Source organism: Ambystoma mexicanum, chromosome 10 (assembly GCF_040938575.1).
Source record: "Ambystoma mexicanum isolate Mex_15411 chromosome 10, UKY_AmexF1_1, whole genome shotgun sequence".
In the NCBI taxonomy this organism is placed as follows: Eukaryota; Metazoa; Chordata; class Amphibia; order Caudata; family Ambystomatidae; genus Ambystoma; species Ambystoma mexicanum.
The window spans coordinates 861,607,331-861,624,441 of NC_090932.1; the positions used below are offsets into that span (position 1 = coordinate 861,607,331).

General features: G+C 45.7%; 1 protein-coding gene across 3 annotated transcripts in view; it reads left to right on the plus strand.

Moving 5' to 3' along the window:
• Positions 1 to 17,111, plus strand: part of PRKCI (protein kinase C iota) — a 1,761,305-nt gene that overhangs the window by 330,624 nt on the left and 1,413,570 nt on the right. For all 3 annotated transcript variants that reach the window (XM_069618564.1, XM_069618565.1, XM_069618563.1), the window contains one exon: positions 2,424 to 2,545. In XM_069618564.1, the coding sequence (XP_069474665.1) occupies positions 2,424 to 2,545 (122 nt within the window). The remainder of the gene's footprint in view (positions 1 to 2,423; positions 2,546 to 17,111) is intronic.

Below are 17,111 nucleotides of genomic sequence, written 5' to 3' on the forward strand. Positions count from 1 at the left end.
GAGTATAGAGATGGGACACCATTTCTAACAAGCACAATCCTATAACCCCCTACAGATGAGACAGCCAGAGTGCTCTACATTCTGGGATACAGTTCTGTGAACACCAAGTATCACAGTTATGAACATATGAGAGATACTTACTTAAGAATGTGTGTTGTAGACACCAGTATCACTGTAAACAAGTATTAACAAGGATTAATTGGATTCTCTTTATTTTCATATTCTACATATCTCATCATGGACCACATCTGTGTTGGGGGTACGTGTAATTTTACAATTCATATCATATTCATTTAACAATCTATACATGTGCAATGGTTAATATTGAAATCACTTATGTTTGGACTGTGTTGTGAATACATGTCTGATTGATGTGGACACTCTGATAAATTGATAATTTACAATCGGTGCCTAGGAGCCCTGACGATGGACATAGTCCGAAATGCATTGGCAATGAGATATTGGGCATTGACTTGTCAGGCAAAATATTAAGTAGTAATAAATCATGACACTTTGGTGTCAGAAATAAGGATACACACTCAGTTCTACCTTGCTTTAATTGAACATTTTGAGTGAGTTGGATACGAGATTGTTTTGGGAAGAATCAAACCTAAAAATACTCCGGAAGGAGTGTTTTGAGTGAGCACACTCTGATGCGGAAGGTCCTCCGCCCCTAATCTCTTTCTAGGATTTCAAGTGAACCCACCCAAATCTATTGGATTGGCCTTGACGGAGACCCCCAGCGAGACGGCAGGTATTCAAGCACAGTTTTACATTCCATGGTCTACGAATGAGATCCCCTACCTGGGTATAAAATTGACTCCGTCTTACTTGGGAATCTTCAGGGCCAATGTTCCTGCCTTACTGAAGGAAGCGAAAGAATGGCTCTTGCAGCATGAATCCCAGGAGATTTCTTGTTTGTGCCGGATTAGCGCGCTCAAGATGACCTTACTCCCGAAACTCCTATGTCTTTCAAGCTCTTCTAGTGCGGATTCCTGAAGGGGACCTCATTGAGATGCAGAAGGCATTAAGTCACTTTGTTTGCAAAGGGAGAAAGCCTAGAATACCTCTTGAGCTCCTTACCAGGGGAAAGCCATCAGGAGGCCTGGGAATGCCCTCTATTCAGAGATACTATAGGGCGGCACAGGTTGCTGCTATGCTGACCTGGGAAAACTCTCTTGAGCCCTCCAAATGGCAAGATATTGAACAGGCAGTGTCCCCATTCCCATTGGCACATCTTTGGTTACTTTCCAGAGAGGCCCGGACCCATGGGTGGGCTCACTTGACCACTACGACTGCCACGCTGCAGAGCTGGGATAAGACATGTGCCCAACGAGGGATCAAATCTGGCCTGGGTCCTCTCTCCCCTATCTCCCAAAATCCGGCCTTTACTCCGGGCCTGGCAAATGGTGCGTTTCAGAATTGGGAACCTGTTGATCCAACACGTCTGAGGGACTTGGGAACCTCCTACGTTTGCTGAATGTAGAGAGAAATTCAACTTGTTTGAGACTGAACGCTTTTGGTACATTCAGCTGCGTCACTGGATAACTAATAAGGCCACTCGTAATGCTGCGGCCAGGGATCCGATTGAGTTAGAATTAAAAATACTAGAAGGCCAGTGGGTCCATAGAGTTTCAGCCTGTTATAAACTTTTAGAGAATGTCCCTCCTTGGGAGAAGCTCCCTTTATATGAGGGCATGGGAGGGGGAGTTGGGAATGAAGATTCCAGAAGAATCCTGGCAAAGGATATGGCTCGGAGCTCAAACGCTGTACGATTGTGAAAGAAAACGCCATAAAATTGTTATCGATGGTACCCCCAAGCAGGCTGCATGCAATGAATCCCAACTATCCGGACACATGCTGGCATGGTTGTGTCGAGAAAGGTGACTTGGCGCATATGTGGTGGCAATGTTCTGTTATACAGTCCTTCTGGCTAGAGGCACGCTCTAAAATTAAAGAGATTGCTGGTGTTTTGCTGCCTATGAACCCATTGGTGTTGGTGCTAGGGGATGCCCCAGAAGACTGCTCCTTTCCGATGTCTGGTAATAGAGCAGCCTTGCTTTCTATCCTCCATTTAGCGGCCCGGATCACGAGGGCCGATTTTCGAAGTCCACAGAGGGTGGGTGAAAGTGTGGGGATTATTAGGCCTAGAAAAACTCTCGGCCAGGCTGGAAGGGAGAATGCTAAGATTCATGCACATCTGGCAACCATTAATGGACTTTGTGCAGGACAAAGAACAAATGTTTTTTCAGCCAATGTTATTGAAGCACTTTCTGAAGCCCAGAGGTGTGTACTGAAACCTTCACCTGTTTCCTGTTACTGACATTGTGCAACTCCTTTTTCCTTTTCCTTTCTGACGCTTTCTTTTCACTTCCGGTAGAAGAGAAAATCATAGATTTGTTTTTCTTTTTTTCTTTTCACAGGGACATCATGATAACCCATTTTGAACCTTCCATTTCATTTGAGGGACTCTGCAGTGATGTCCGGGACATGTGTATTTTTGACAATGAACAGTCATTTACGATGAAATGGATAGATGAAGAAGGTATGTGAACGTTCAACAATGCTGCATTTTCCTGTACTTAATGACTCCATTAAACATACACACAATTTTCTTTTTTAAAACCCCTTTGACCCGCTACCTGATAGGCAAGATTGTATGCAGTACCCTTTGGGTGCACTACAACAACCCTGACCTCCTGGCAATAGGAACCCAACCGTTGGTATAAGTCTGTACTACACAGGTTGGTAGCGTGTTGAGCAGCCAGGCTTATCTCAAGAGGGGTCAATGTGAGCTGTAGGGAGTTGCACAGAGATTCACAGTGACAAGTATTCAAATAAACTCTTAGACACAAGGTTTCTTGATTAAACAATTATTAATTTAACAGTCAGAGTAAGCCTTCTTCAGAAGGGGGCATTATATTATTAACACACAAATGCACTCACAAATACACTCTTAATATTGCTAAATCAGTAAGTACCCTTTTGGGATGGCACACAATTATCAATTCCTTAATTTTCTCTCATCCTTTGGCTTCAAAGACTCTGTCCTCAACTGGTTCTCCTCCTATCTTTCCAACCTCACCTTTGCAGTTTCCTGGGGTGGCCACACTTCCCCTACCTATCCTCTCAACCACGTTGTCCCCCAACGTTCTGTCCTTGGACCCTTTCTCTTCTCACTTTACACTTGCCTCTTAGCTCTTATCCTCTCCTCCTTTTGGTGTCTCACACCATTTTCTCTGCAGATGATACCCAGCTCTTCCTCTCCTTTTCCTCTTACTCATCTGACATCCATCTGAAGCTCTCTTCTTGCCTCTCCGCTATTACATTTTGATGTCCTCTCACTTCCTTAGCCTGAATACGGACAAAACTGAAGTCCTATTCTTCCCGGTGAACACACTTCCTCCCCCGTCCTCTCCTCCTTTCATCCTCTTTCCCCTTCCTAGTTCCCCTTCTCTCCTCATGCCTGTAACCTTGGTCTTCATATTGTCTCTCTCTGTCTCTCTGTCTCTCTGTCTCTCTGTCTCTCTGTCTCTCTGTCTCTCTGTCTCTCTGTCTCTCTGTCTCTCTGTCTCTCTGTCTCTCTGTCTCTCTGTCTCTCTGTCTCTCTGTCTCTCTGTCTCTCTGTCTCTCTGTCTCTCTGTCTCTCTCTCTCTCTCTCTCTCTCTCTCTCTCTCTCTCTGTCTCTCTGATCTTGCCACTTTCACATCTATAACATCTGTAAATTTCGACTTTCTCTAACCTTCCATGCTACTAAACTCTTAATCACCTCCCTCATCTTCTCCAGACTTTTCTACTTCTCCACTCTCTTATTTGGTCTCCCCTCCACTTATCTAACCCCCCTCAAATCCGTCTACCACTCTGCTATCCCCTCTCTGCCTTCTCACTAGGTTGGCTCTCCTTTCACGCCCAGCTTAAATTTAATTTCCTCTCTCGTCTTCAAATCCCTCTATGGTCTTGCCCCTCCTTACCTCTCCTCCCTCCTCGTGTTCTATACTCCATCTTGCTCACTACGCTCTGCTGATCTTTTCCTACTCACTCCTCCTTCTCCACCCTGTGCCCCCATCCCGCTTCCGCTCTTTCCAACTTCTCGCCCCTTTCCACTGGAACCGCTTCCCTCTCCCCATCCGCTCTATTTCCTCCTACTCTGCTTTCCGCACTTCTCTAAAATCCTATCTCTTCCACTCACCCCCTAACACCTTTTCACCTCCTCTATAATTTCTGTCTCTTCCCCTTTCCACACCTCCTACTGCTTATCTCACTGTGGTCCTTCTCCACGCATGCTCAACTACTTCACTAATGTAAATTGTTCCTTATACTGTTTTCTGGTTCTTAATTCAAATGTTATGTAATGCTTGTTATATTTCTTGTTGTCCTCTTGTAAAATGCTTTGGTGTAAAGCGCTATATACAAATTTATTAAATACAAATACACGCAGACCCTTCCTACACCCTCAGGAGACTTTAGTAACTAGGACTGTGTGGACATTAATATACCACTGTTTGCATTTAGAATCTGGTTTAAGAGTTTGTCAAAGAAAAAGATGATCAGAACAAGCAATTACACAATTATTCTTAAGCAGGTAAGTACTTTTGGTAGCCCCCCCACCCCCTCTCCCCCAATGCAAAGTTAGTTAACCCCTTCCCGGAAAGAAGATACCACACAATGTCAGAGGGGAAGAAGAGTCATTCAGGGAGCCAGGCTAGGCCAAAATCAATTGGGCAAAAGTCTAGGTGAGCTGAAGCACTTCTTGCAGGTAAGTAAAAGACTTGCACAATCTTTTTGAAATCTTTGTAGAAAAGAAGAAATCAAAGCAGGGCCACAAGCTGTTTAGGCTTGTGAAGTAAAGAAGCTGTCAGCAACTCTACAGAGCAACCACAACAAGTCTCACCAACAGAGAACAAGTGCAGTTATACAACAAGAGGTAAGTTCTCTTAGACTGTACAGTGCCTTTAGGTTGAAGAAAAGTGCAGCAGATGACATCTGTTCCTGTACAGCTCTGCAGATCCTGGTGTTTCTGGGCCTCAGTCATGGGGACAAGAGGGAGGGCGTCTGTGGACTTCTGCACTGCAATGGGACGGCCACCGACCGCAACTGGCAATCTTCAAACAAGTGGCACATCAGTGTTTAAACTCCTTGCGTCTACCGCAAATAGCAACACCGCGGTTCCCGACTGTCAAGATGGGCTTTCCTTGCATCTGGGGTCCAGCACTCTGAGGTGGCTCAGGCTCGGCCAGTTATGCTTCCTGGGAGTCCGGAGGATATTCCTGGAGCTCTTGGCCAGCTTAAAAGCAACGCACACGATCTGGTGTCCCTCTCCCTGGCTATTCGGTTCCAGCAGCAACTGTAGCGGAATTTCTACCAGCTCCGAGAGGATGTCCAGGTGGCTTACTTCAGAGTTGTTTGGGAGAGGAGAAGTCCTTGCAGTGGGGCTTCTCTAGTCGAAAACAAAACTAGAGTTTCAGCACAGCATCAGGGCTTCACTGAGCAAACCAACGGTACAGGAGTTGCAGCAGGTGTCCTCTTCAAGTTCTTCTTCAGATTCCTTCATCCAGTGGTCAACTCTGCCTTTCAAGCTAAAAAGCCTTGTCTTTTTATGCCGGTTTCGCCCATTCATTCCAGCCTAGCTGTCAGTCACCCAGCATGGTGGCTGTCCTTGCCCGACAGTCAGCCGGCAAATCACCTAAGAGTGCATTCCTGTCTCCTAGGAGACTAAGCACATGGAGTTTCGTGCACCTCGCTCGCTTCCTGCACCCGCCAGACACCCTGGAGCCAGAGGCGGGCTTTACTTGTGAATCCTGCCAAAAAATAACCGAACAAAGGGACCAAACCTGGGTTGGCGCGCAGAGTAAATCTCAGGAAGTGTCTTTCCACAAAGAAATGGCGAAAAAATAAGACTGGGGCCATTTTGACAAAAATGGCACCCTTGGGTGCTATAATGCAGCTGCGAACACAGCCCGTGGTAAATGCACACCACGGTAGTTAAAAGTAAACCACTGCCACCAGCCATTCATCGAGGAAAGGATAACATAAAAATGTTACATGAGACTAGACAAAGGGGATACTAAGTAACCCCTCCAGCACCCTATTGTAAGATAGTGTGTGCTGGGTCTAGAAAGTTACAAGTGTAAGTAAAGTCAATTTCACTTAATTGTTCTTGGAACGAGTAGTTTATCCAAGAGAAGGTATTCAAACCTTTTGGGAAATCTGAAAGACTTCCCTGTGCCACTGCACTGAAGGTGCTGTGTAACACAACGTGAAAGATTATGCCTATGGAGTTTGTCAGACTCCACAACCAAAAAAAAAAAAAAGAGTTCAAATCACATTAAAAATACATGAGAGAGTGGGGAAAAAGGGGTCTCAATCTCTCAAGGCAAAAAATGTAAGTCCTAGAGTCCAGCAAAAGAGCTGGTGGTCTCTAAGGTAGAGAGGAATTGGCACATTTCTGATAATTCTCCCTAACACTGATAAAAAGTAAACTGGTTTGAATGCAATGAGTTCTTTAATAGTGTACTCTGAGGTCGTGGCTTAACCAAGCACAGACGGACGTGCTCCACGAGGCCTCTGCTGGATAAATGTTCCGGCAGACCGCGCTACAGCAGCTTTTTTCAATGCACCGTTCAGATGATTTGTAACCCAATGATACCTTTTTACATTGGTCCGCTCTCTCCAGAGCATATTGGGAGCTGTTGCAGATTCCCTTCCATGCTTTCAATAGATATTAATGTGGCGCATGATATCTGGGATTGTGCAGCGAGATTCCGATGTTAGATTACAAGTAGCTCTCGTATCTTGGAAGTGCCTCACTGTTGACGCTGATGCAGGAAGGAAATGGCCTTGCGTGTTGAGGTTATCATGTAAGGGTATGCAGTTACTGTTATATGAAGAAATTAACATGCTGTAGTTATCAATGCGTTGTAACACTGGTTGCAAATACTGAGTCCTACTTCTGGGGTACTTCAACCAACTGACTGGCTTTGCCGGTGACTGATGGCACTGTTGCCTTGCCTTCCTATCCGATGTCTGTGGATAATGAGCTGAGTGGAGGAAGCTGATTGACGCCTCTGTAAATCAAATGGTTGCTCTGTAAGGTTAGGGCCCTGACTGGTTTATTCAGACTGGATGATCATCAGTCCTTGTCCTTGACATAAGAGCTAACTTCAGGATTTCTGGCAACTAAACCAAAGTAATCCCTGACATCCTCGTAAAAGTTCATTATTTTAGAATAAAAGAGCATCATTCTGGTAGCAAGGCGTTCAGAGATGTTTGGATTATTCTTCTACAATATCTGGCTCAAGCAAACGATCAAGTATAGGTTATGGTTCCCTGCTCGATTAGCTTGACTTTGATAGGGAAACCAAAGACAGTTGTTTCTATGAAGGAAGCTCAGCAGATAATGATTCCAGAGGTTTGAGATTCTTTACCAGATCTTCCAGATAAGGCTGACACTCTCTCGATAGAATAGTTCTCACGTTCTAGTGGCTGGTCTAGAGTCGGTAGGCCCCGGGGAAGGAAGACGTCAGACGGATGGAGAAGGGCTAATTCTTAAGGGTATGGGATGGCTTCCTGAAATATCAAAGATGCTCTGGCCTATATGATCATTACCGCTTGTAACCATTTTTGACACCTACATTGATTGTCTGGGCACAGGGCATGAATTGTCAATTTCGTTTTGTCACAATGATTGGGCTTGGAGCTTCAATTCAACACATATACCATTCTTTTTGGGGGAGTTAGTAATGTGTTATAGTTTGTTGTCTGATGGAAGTTCTGCTCTGGTTGGGAACCCATGAGGCGGGTTAATCTGATACTGCATCGAAAAGCTCATAGGCTCCCCTCTGCAAGAACGAACACCGCTAAATGACCTGTTCTTTGGGAAGGTACCCACTCGAACATCCGCAGCCACACTTAAGCTCTTTAGCACATGGATATTTCCTTTCTGTGAAACGTACAGTGAGCTAAAGGGTACCTTCTCAAAGAACAGGTAATTTAGCTGTGTTCTTTTTTATCTGATACTGCGCCTTAAAGTTGCGGGAGCTGATTGGCCACTGCCTACTATGAGGCATGAGAGGCTGATTATAACTTGTTGACAGAAATATTACACAACAGGTTTTTCTTTCATTCACCATTAGATTATCACTGGATTTATTGTTATCAGGGTTCGGGTTATTACTGGTATACTAGAACTGATGATCGCTTTCCTAAATGGAAATTAAGATTCTAACCCTAAATGTTCGGGGCCTGTACTCCCCAGTCAAGAGGACCTCCATATTGATGAAGCTGAGAATTCTAGAGGTCAATATTACATTCTTCTGGAGACCAACCTCATCCCTTAGTACAAATATAGGCTATGTATGTAGCTTTCCTTTGCAGTTTTGTGCTTCATCTAGAAAGAGTTGCAGCTATCTTGATTCCAAAAGGAGTCCCAATGGTTGGTAATCTTAAAGACCTTTTACGGGTGTGACGTCTACTGAAGGGTACTCCATTTTGTCAATTATTCATCCATATTTTGGTATATCTTCCAAACGATCTTCAACATCGTTATTTGCTTGGACTTGTTGCTTTTACCAACTGGGAGGTTGCAATGGGTGGCAATTTCTGTCTAGTACCAAACGCGTTCGTAGACGAGACACTCGCTCAGTTTCCTCTGCACTACAAGAAACCCAGAGGCGCAGGGTGTTAGAATGGATTTCTAAACTCTGCTCTGGTGAACAGATTTTTAGGAGGCCACCATTGTTTGTGAAACAGGGAACACTTCCGTGAAGTTAGCCAGGACAATTCAAGGTAGATTGGAGAGCAGTCAAGGCTAGATCTCAGGAGTAGCAGGGTGGTCTGAGGTCTTGGATGAGCACACACACTAGGATGACAAAAATTACCCTTAGACAGTATATCTAAAATTCACAATGTATTAGGCCCCTAACAAACACAAGTGAAAAATGGAAAACACAGTAATATCAATACTTTAAACACACTATGTAAAATGTATGCACAGTCACTTTTCGGTCAATGCAGTAAAGTGCAGATTCCTGCCAAAACCTGTAAGGAGGGAAAGCAGACCAACTTTAACACATTGGCAGACTCCAGGGATGGATTTCACTAACTTTATAAGTCCACCCCTACGAAGATTGTAGCCTTGTCCTCAATGTCAGGTTTGTGCGTAAAAGAGCTCAATGAGGCGTTGAAGCAAAAAAGTCCAATATTCAATGGGGTGGTTAAGTTAGAGGAGGGTTCTGGAGTGAGGAAAATTCAGTGTCCTGGAGTTGGGGGAAGATCAGCTGCGGAGAACAAAATGATTCCCAACTTTTGGACGGCTTTAGGAAGCGGAGGCCACCCAAGGCAAGAACCACAAGGGGTTGGATGAACTAGGGGCCACAGGTAAGTGGTATGATTACTAGCTGGGCTTAGCTCACGCCTGGTCTAAACTTGGCAGGTTTGAAGGTCGCCTGGAGTACAAAATCCCCTCCTTTTTTAAGCTTCAAAGTGCACAGAAGCTTCGGGTGCGGATGCAGGTCCAGTGTACAACTGGAGCTGGACTTCATCTCGAAAGCAGGACAAAGAAAGCACAGATGCAGCGGGTCTCAGGACACTTAAAGAAAGGCAGGAACGTCACCAGCAGCAACCACCACTGTCACACAGTGGCACCCTATTCTTGCGGACTGACGGACGCTTCTCTCTCGAGGCTCAAAGCAGTGGGGACAACAACATTTTGCAAGAAGACTAGGATTTCCCCAAAGTTGGTGCCAAAACTTGATGAAGCAACGCTCCAGCACGGGTGCCTAGGTACAAGCTGGTCAGTCTACTGGAGGGCCCAGGGACAATTCCGAGATGGCTCGTTTGCAGAGCACCAAGGAGACGTCGAGTGTGATTGGTCCCACCACTCTTAATGGGTTGAAGTACCTTTGCAGGCCTTCGGAGGTGAAGCGCAAACCAGGGCTCTACCGGGATAACAGCGGGCTCAGTGTGCCAAATCTTCTCTGTGTGGTTATGGAAAGTCCTTGGATGAGCTCTGTTTCTCTGGATACTTGGATTTGTGTCTAGGTTGATTTTGGACCTATGGGGTGATCTACGGGCCTGCATTCAGGACCCCTCATTTCTCCAAGTCCAGGGGAAGGCTCGCACCCGGCTGGCCAATGAGATCTGCCCCACTAATGCATGCCAGCAGTGGTCCAATCGGGAAACATTGCGGCTCTGGTGCACACCAGACATCTGGCACCAGTAGTGTGGATTGGGACCAGACAGTGCCAGCCTGCTTCCTTTTTTTATTTTCTTTTGAAACTTATTTACAACGCATCATGTTACAACTAGATAATTTCCACAAAATAAAACTGTACAAATCAAAGCATTCTAACTCACAACTATGTACAGAGCGAGATTTAATAAACAATAAACCCCCACCAAATCTATTACATCTCTCAATTACCCACCCCCCAACACCTCCCAAATATAATAATGTACTACACCAATTCAATACTACTGAAGAAATTTACCCCAGATTATTTCAAACAAACCCAATTTCCCATCTCTCCTATAAAGCATCCTCTCCATACTCGCCAACTCATGCATTTCAATCAACCAGGTCTCAATAGTCAATGTCAATGCAGATTTCCAATTTCACAAGATAATTTTCTTATCAATCATAGCCCCTCTGAACAACCACTTCTTCTGATTCTGACTAAGATCATCCAGGGGCTCATCACTCCCCAATATCACCACCTTGAAATCGAGGGCTGGCAACCCATCTATCACCTCACCACACACCCGTACAATTTCACCCCAGAACACTCTCACTAACCTACAGTCCCACAGCAGATGTTCCAGCGTACCAAACTCACACAAACATCTCCAACATTCAGCACTCTCCAACATTCCTCTTGTACACATATTCTCCGGTGTCCAATAAATCCGCTTAAGAATCTTTATCTGCCTCGACCTCTCCGTAAATCCCAATGAGCACATTTTCACATTAATACACACAAATCTTCTGTGATATCTGACCCGTTTCTTCTGCTCCACTCCTCCCTCAGAGAATCATTACCATGATAATGTGACACAATCACTTTATACAATCTACTGGCCAGACCTCCTTCTTTCCCAACCACTTTCCTTGTTAACAGATGAAAATCAACTTTCTGTTCCAGATCCACATGTCCTATCGCACGTCTAAGTTTCAGATAATCAGACGCTTTAACATTTTCTATGTTATAATGTTGCTGCAGTTCCCTTGCAGTCATCCAATGTTTAATCTTGAACAGATCAGCCACCCAACGCACACTTCCCAAAATCCAATCCGCCCAAAAGACCACTTTACCATCTATTTTAATAGCAGGGTTCAACCATACCGAAGTACCTGGCTCTTTTAATGCGTCCACACCCAAATACTTACACAAAGCCTTCCACGTCCTCCTTAAGCTCTCAATCAACAGATCTTTCCCACAATTCTGTTTTGAGACCGAAGTCCGTATAGCTCGCGAAGACAGGGGCCCATTGAAACTAGTCTCAGCCTCCACCCAGACATCCTGCAACTCTTCCACAAACAGAACCAAAAAATCTGTCAAGAAAGCCATATGATGCACTCTAAAGTTCGGCACCCCAAGACCACCCCTATGTACCGGTAACTGCAATTTCCACAACTTCAATTTAGGTGGCTTCCTATCCCACAAGAATTCCTGAATCATTCTGTCCAAATCCTTCAAAAATGTCAATGGCATCATTAAAGGGACCATACTCAATACATAATTAATTCTCGGGCCAGAGATCATTTTCAAGGCTCCTGCTTCCTGTGTACTGTGAGGAACTCATGGTGGCAACAGTAAAGACAGACACAAGTGATCACAGTTTAAGGGTGTTTTTTTTTTTTTAACTGCTTTTTACTTTACAAACAGACAGTAATCATGAACAAGGGTTATGTGCCCTGGATTCCGCCCCCCACCCTTTCTTCCAAACCTTCGTAGGATATTTTGAGATTATGCAGGTACATCAGAAATCCAGGTGTATCGGGCACACTCAACTGTCCAAGATGTTATAAATCAACCCTATTGGTATGGGCCGTCCCGTAGCAGATAGGTGTCCAGCCAGCTCACATAACATTTACTAAATAACCCTAGAGCTTTTCACAGACGTTATAAGATCTGGGCAATAAACGGGGGAAAGCGGGACAATCCCTACCAGATCTAATCTTGTGGGGTGGGCAGTGCTGTGGCCTCTGCTCCGTCTGCAATGTATGTTCGAAATGGGGACCGGTAGTCCTTGGGTCTGCTACTGGATGGAAGCGTCTGGTTATATTGTGTTTCTCTCACCTCACACGTTGACATGTTATTGAGCCATTTCTGAAAGCTGGGGGCTCTATTTGCTCCCTTATATTTTGGCGGTAAGTGATCTAGCGACTGTGGAGGCCATTGCCATGAGACGTTTCTCACTTTGAGTGCCTGCCTCTACCAGAGCCAACAGCCATGTTTCCTGAGATTGCAGTACTTGGGTGCTCAGAATCCTGGACACTGCCTCAACAATTTTGTACCTGGGGACATAACCATACCATGTGATGGAAATCTACCGGGGTCTGACCACATCTTTTGCAATTCGGGGACCTATCTGGATAGAGCTTATTCAGACTGAGTGGGGACTAATACCTTTGGTGTAGAAATTTAAAATGTATCAGGCGGAACCTATTTATGGATATGGTTCAAGTTTGTGTACATATTACGTCCCACTGATCTTTGGTCAGTGTTTTCCCCAGATTGTCCTCCCATTTGTCCCTGTAAGGATTTGCCTGGGTGGTTCTGTGTGACCGAACTATTTAATATAAAGAGGAGACCAAATTTCCTGCGGAAGGAGGTTCAGTGACATACGTCCTTATAGGGGAGATTGATTGTGGGGGCGTTTGGAAAATCCGTCCACCTGGATCATAGTACCTTACGTAGTCGGTATTACAAGATCATAGTTATGGTGGTCCACTCTCCGTTTACCTTCAGTTCCTCCCATGAGATGTATCTGCCACCTGGTGCCATATCTCCCAATGTGTTGATGTGTAGGTTTGCGAAGTGTTGTTGGAAAATTTCCTCGTGAGTGAGTGGAATACCTCTAACATAAAAAATAGCCATAAGGGGAGAGTACAACTGCCCCAAGCCTACCCATTGTGCCAAGCGATCCCATGCCTCGAGTGTGACCTCCCAGGGGTTGCACATACGACTTGACGTGTTTTTCCTCGGTGCCCCACAGCAGTCCATTCATGTCACTGGACTGTAGTGTTGCTTTCTCTAAGAGTATGTGGTAGGTCGCCCGTGGGGGTCCACAACCAGGCAGCATATTGTCCCTGTTCTATCAGGAAATCTAGAGGGAGGACGGGAACATCCAGCCCACCCTGTGGACAAGGGCGACATATTGTGTCGATTGATACCCAGGGCTGCCCACCAGCCCCTATTGGTGTATTCATCATGCTCCCGAGTCAAGCCAAGAAGCTTGCGGCGGGCCATATCGGAACGTTGTTAAAAATGTATAGTAATTTAGGTAGAACCACCATCTTGGACAGCAAGATCCTGGCCGCCTGGGGGATGGGTAGACGTATCCACATATCTACTTTGTGCTCCAGACCTTCTAGAACCGCCACAAAGTTCTCCTCATATAATGTACCAAGGGATGCGGACACCTGGATCCCTAGGTAGCGAATCCGATGTGGGCACCAGGCAAAGGAGTCCTGATACCTTGTTGGGGTCACGCAGGTGGTGAGTGGGTGAACCTCTGACTTGGACCTGTTGATCTGCAGACCTGAGAGTGCCCCGAATTCAGTGATTTACTCCACCACAGGGTTTAAGTTCGTTTTTGGGTGTTTGACGTAAATCAACATGTCGTCCGCGTATAATGAGACTATGGAATTATGCGAGTGAATTCTCACTCCTCGGTGAGCATGGAGCTCGCGCAGTGCGCACGCTATGGGTTCGATTGCCAGAGCGAATAAAATAGGGGAGAAAAGGCAGCCCTGTCTGGTGCCATGTGACGGGAATATTGCCTCTGATTGTATCTGGTTGGTGTACACCAGCGCCCTTGGAGTTGTGTATAATAGGCGTACCCATTGTAGAAAAGTTGCACCCATTCCCACCCGGCGGAGGACCTCAAACAAGAATGGCCATTCGACCGAGTCGAAAACACCTTTTCACCGTCTAGGGTCGGCCACCACCATTGGGATTTCTGATTTCATGTTGTACATCAACGCAAATCGTCTCCGTAGGTTATTTTGTGTAAAGCGGCCGGGGATAAAACCCTGCCTGGTCAGGAAGAACCAAACTGGGCATGAGAGGGAGGGGTCTAACCACCAGTTTAAGGGGGTTTATTAAACTGTAAATGCAGTGTGGAAAAACACCTAATCTAAACCTAAATCTAAGATGGGAGCAAGCTTCGACCATCAAATGAAAAATAAGCAGTCCTTGTGGTGTCTTGTCAAAGTAAAAAGGCCTTTACTAAAAAAAAATAAACTATTGCCAAATCCTTACAACTAATTACAGAAAGAGTGTGGGATAGGGTTTTCAATAAAGGAAAGGGTTCACAAATAATAAGTCGGGATGTGATTGCCATGGGTCTCCTTTCCCCACATTTTGAGCACAGGACAAGGTGGTTCTCTTGAGCACAGCACACACTTGAGTTTTCCCAGCACAAGCCGACATTCTCTTAACAAAGGTCTCTTGCCTTCGAGGGCCTGATATTTTCAAAAAACAATCATAAAGTTGTGTTCCACGTATGGCTTTGGGTGAGGGCTTCACCCATGGGTCCCCCTCTTCTAGGCGCAGACCCCTCATGTCGTATTCCACAAATCACTTGAACAATTCCTTTCTCAATTAACTTTGGATGATGACTTTCCACTCCTGGATCACCATCTTTTGGGTATGGACCCCTTTTCAAACGCTTCGGGTTCACAATGGTTTTTCTTGCATTGACGAGTCTTGATGTCCTTTTAAACAGTTCTTCGGGCTTTGCCCCTAGTTGTTGGCTTCCCTCTGCCGAGTTCACTCTTGCCAACATTTACCATGCTTGATTCATTTCCCTTAGCTTCACAATCATCTGTCGGTTAAAGACTTTTGACGGCACAGAGGATTTTACAAGACCCCTTTATGACCACTTAGACCTATCTTCGCCTCTTCCCATGGCCTTCTGGTTACGGTGGTCTCTACCCTCAGGTAATCGCCCAGAGTTTCCTGCATGAGCACCCATGTGGTGGTGGGTGCCTCTGTTGGCTGCTTTTCCCCTTCTCTCTCAATAGTTCCTTTAAACCTTTCAAAGTTCAAATTGGCTGCTTGCTACTTTTTTGTTCAACATGGTTCGGTTTCTTATCGACTCTCCCCTCGACTCACCGGCTGTGATGAACTGCTCGGCTTTCTTCTCTTTCGCGTCAAGGTTGGTACCACAGAGACCAGCGTGTCTCCCCGGCTTGGTTATCAGTGCAGGAGGGTCTTGTGTATTATAGACACCTGCTGCAACACACACTGGCATTTGTTCACGGTCTTCTGTTTCCACCTGTGGAGGTTTCACAGGCCTTGGTCGGAAAGGGCAAGGTCATTTCTCTACTTGTCACCCTCTCGGTCTCCTCCATCTTTGGTCTCCACTTGAGCTGCCGTGCTGAGTTGACTCTCGGGTCGTGCGGTCTGCCTTGCTCGTATTGTGCTCCTTTGCTCGACCTTTTATCCCTGTGGGGAAAGGAAAGGGCCATCAGCTGTGTATGATTTTGGTCAATTGCCTGACTTTGCCTGACCCTTAGGTTAGGACATGTCAGGTAAACAGTTCTAGAATTAGTCTGTTTTCTGTGTTGTGCGAAGATGTTCGTTTCGGAAAGGTGGGGAGTTAGTGTTCCAGTATCTTATGGGGGTATGGAGAGGATTAGGTGTTGTATGGTATTATAGTTCTTGGGCTAGGTTTGGGTACATTCGGAAGGGTGAGATTTTAGGGGGTGTGGAACAAACGGGAAAGACCAGGATTATTGCCGGAAAATAGACAAGGGGCATTGTGGGAGTTGCATTTTTTAAGGGTGAGGCAGTTTGGGATAGTGGGGGATTTGCCAGATATGGAGGGGTCGTTGGATTTGGGTAAGGGATCCGAGAGCACCAGCCCTCCTGAGGCCACCTGATTAAGGGATTCCCGAGGTCTACTTGGGATAATACCCTCCGGTTTCTCACAGTACCCACACACGTGACGTGCATTAGCCTATGAAAAGCGCTGGCTTTCGCGGGTGAATGCATGCCCCAATAAGGACTCCTGGGGTCACAAAGATCAAGAGGAAGGCCAACTGACAAAATGGCCAAAGGAGAAGACAAAAGACCTTGTGGCACAGCCATGACTGACACTAGCCACAGTCGTGAGCCAAACGAGGTAAGTGTGGGGTATGGCTCGGTAAAAGTTAATAAAATACATGAACAAGTTTCTGCTGCCACCAGTCTACTCCTAGGCACATTGCCCAGTTACCAAAAACTCCCTAGTGAATGACTGGCGCCCGAAAATGTAAGGACCCCAGTACGCGGTACAGTAATGTACATTGCACACTGAAATACAGTTGTCAAAAGTGGCAACAAAGTCGTAAAACTAAGAGGAACAACATTTCTCAGTACTGACTGCCTGAAGGACAAGTCAGTTTCCCCAGAAGATGTGTGAAAGCCCAGTGGAGTGCAGCATAAGGCTGTGTTTCACTGGCAAAAGTCAGGACCGGAGGCTGAAACAAAAGCAACAAGATTGGGGTGGTCCACAAATATAGAGGTAAAATAGCAGTAAGCGAAATTTGATATAACACATGGCTTTTCTGGGACAACACTGGATTCTTTGCTGGTCAACTGCTGAGGTAGTCAGCGGGATGCTCTCCTTTGTAGAAGTCTTGGTATCAATGATGATCTGATGAACAGTTGCAGGAGCCTTTATTTTATCCAAGATTCTGGTTGGGAGCAAGCCCAAACCCACCAATGGTAAGGATCTGCACCATTCAAACAGCCAGTGTTTGTCCATTGATGGACAACCACTGGTCATCACATCTGCCCAGCAACGGACAACGGACTTGCTCGCACCAGAGTTTGTGGATTGGAACTAACCAGTGCCAGGCCCTTCCTCTGGCTCAGACACACACAACAGCCCTAAGCCCACAA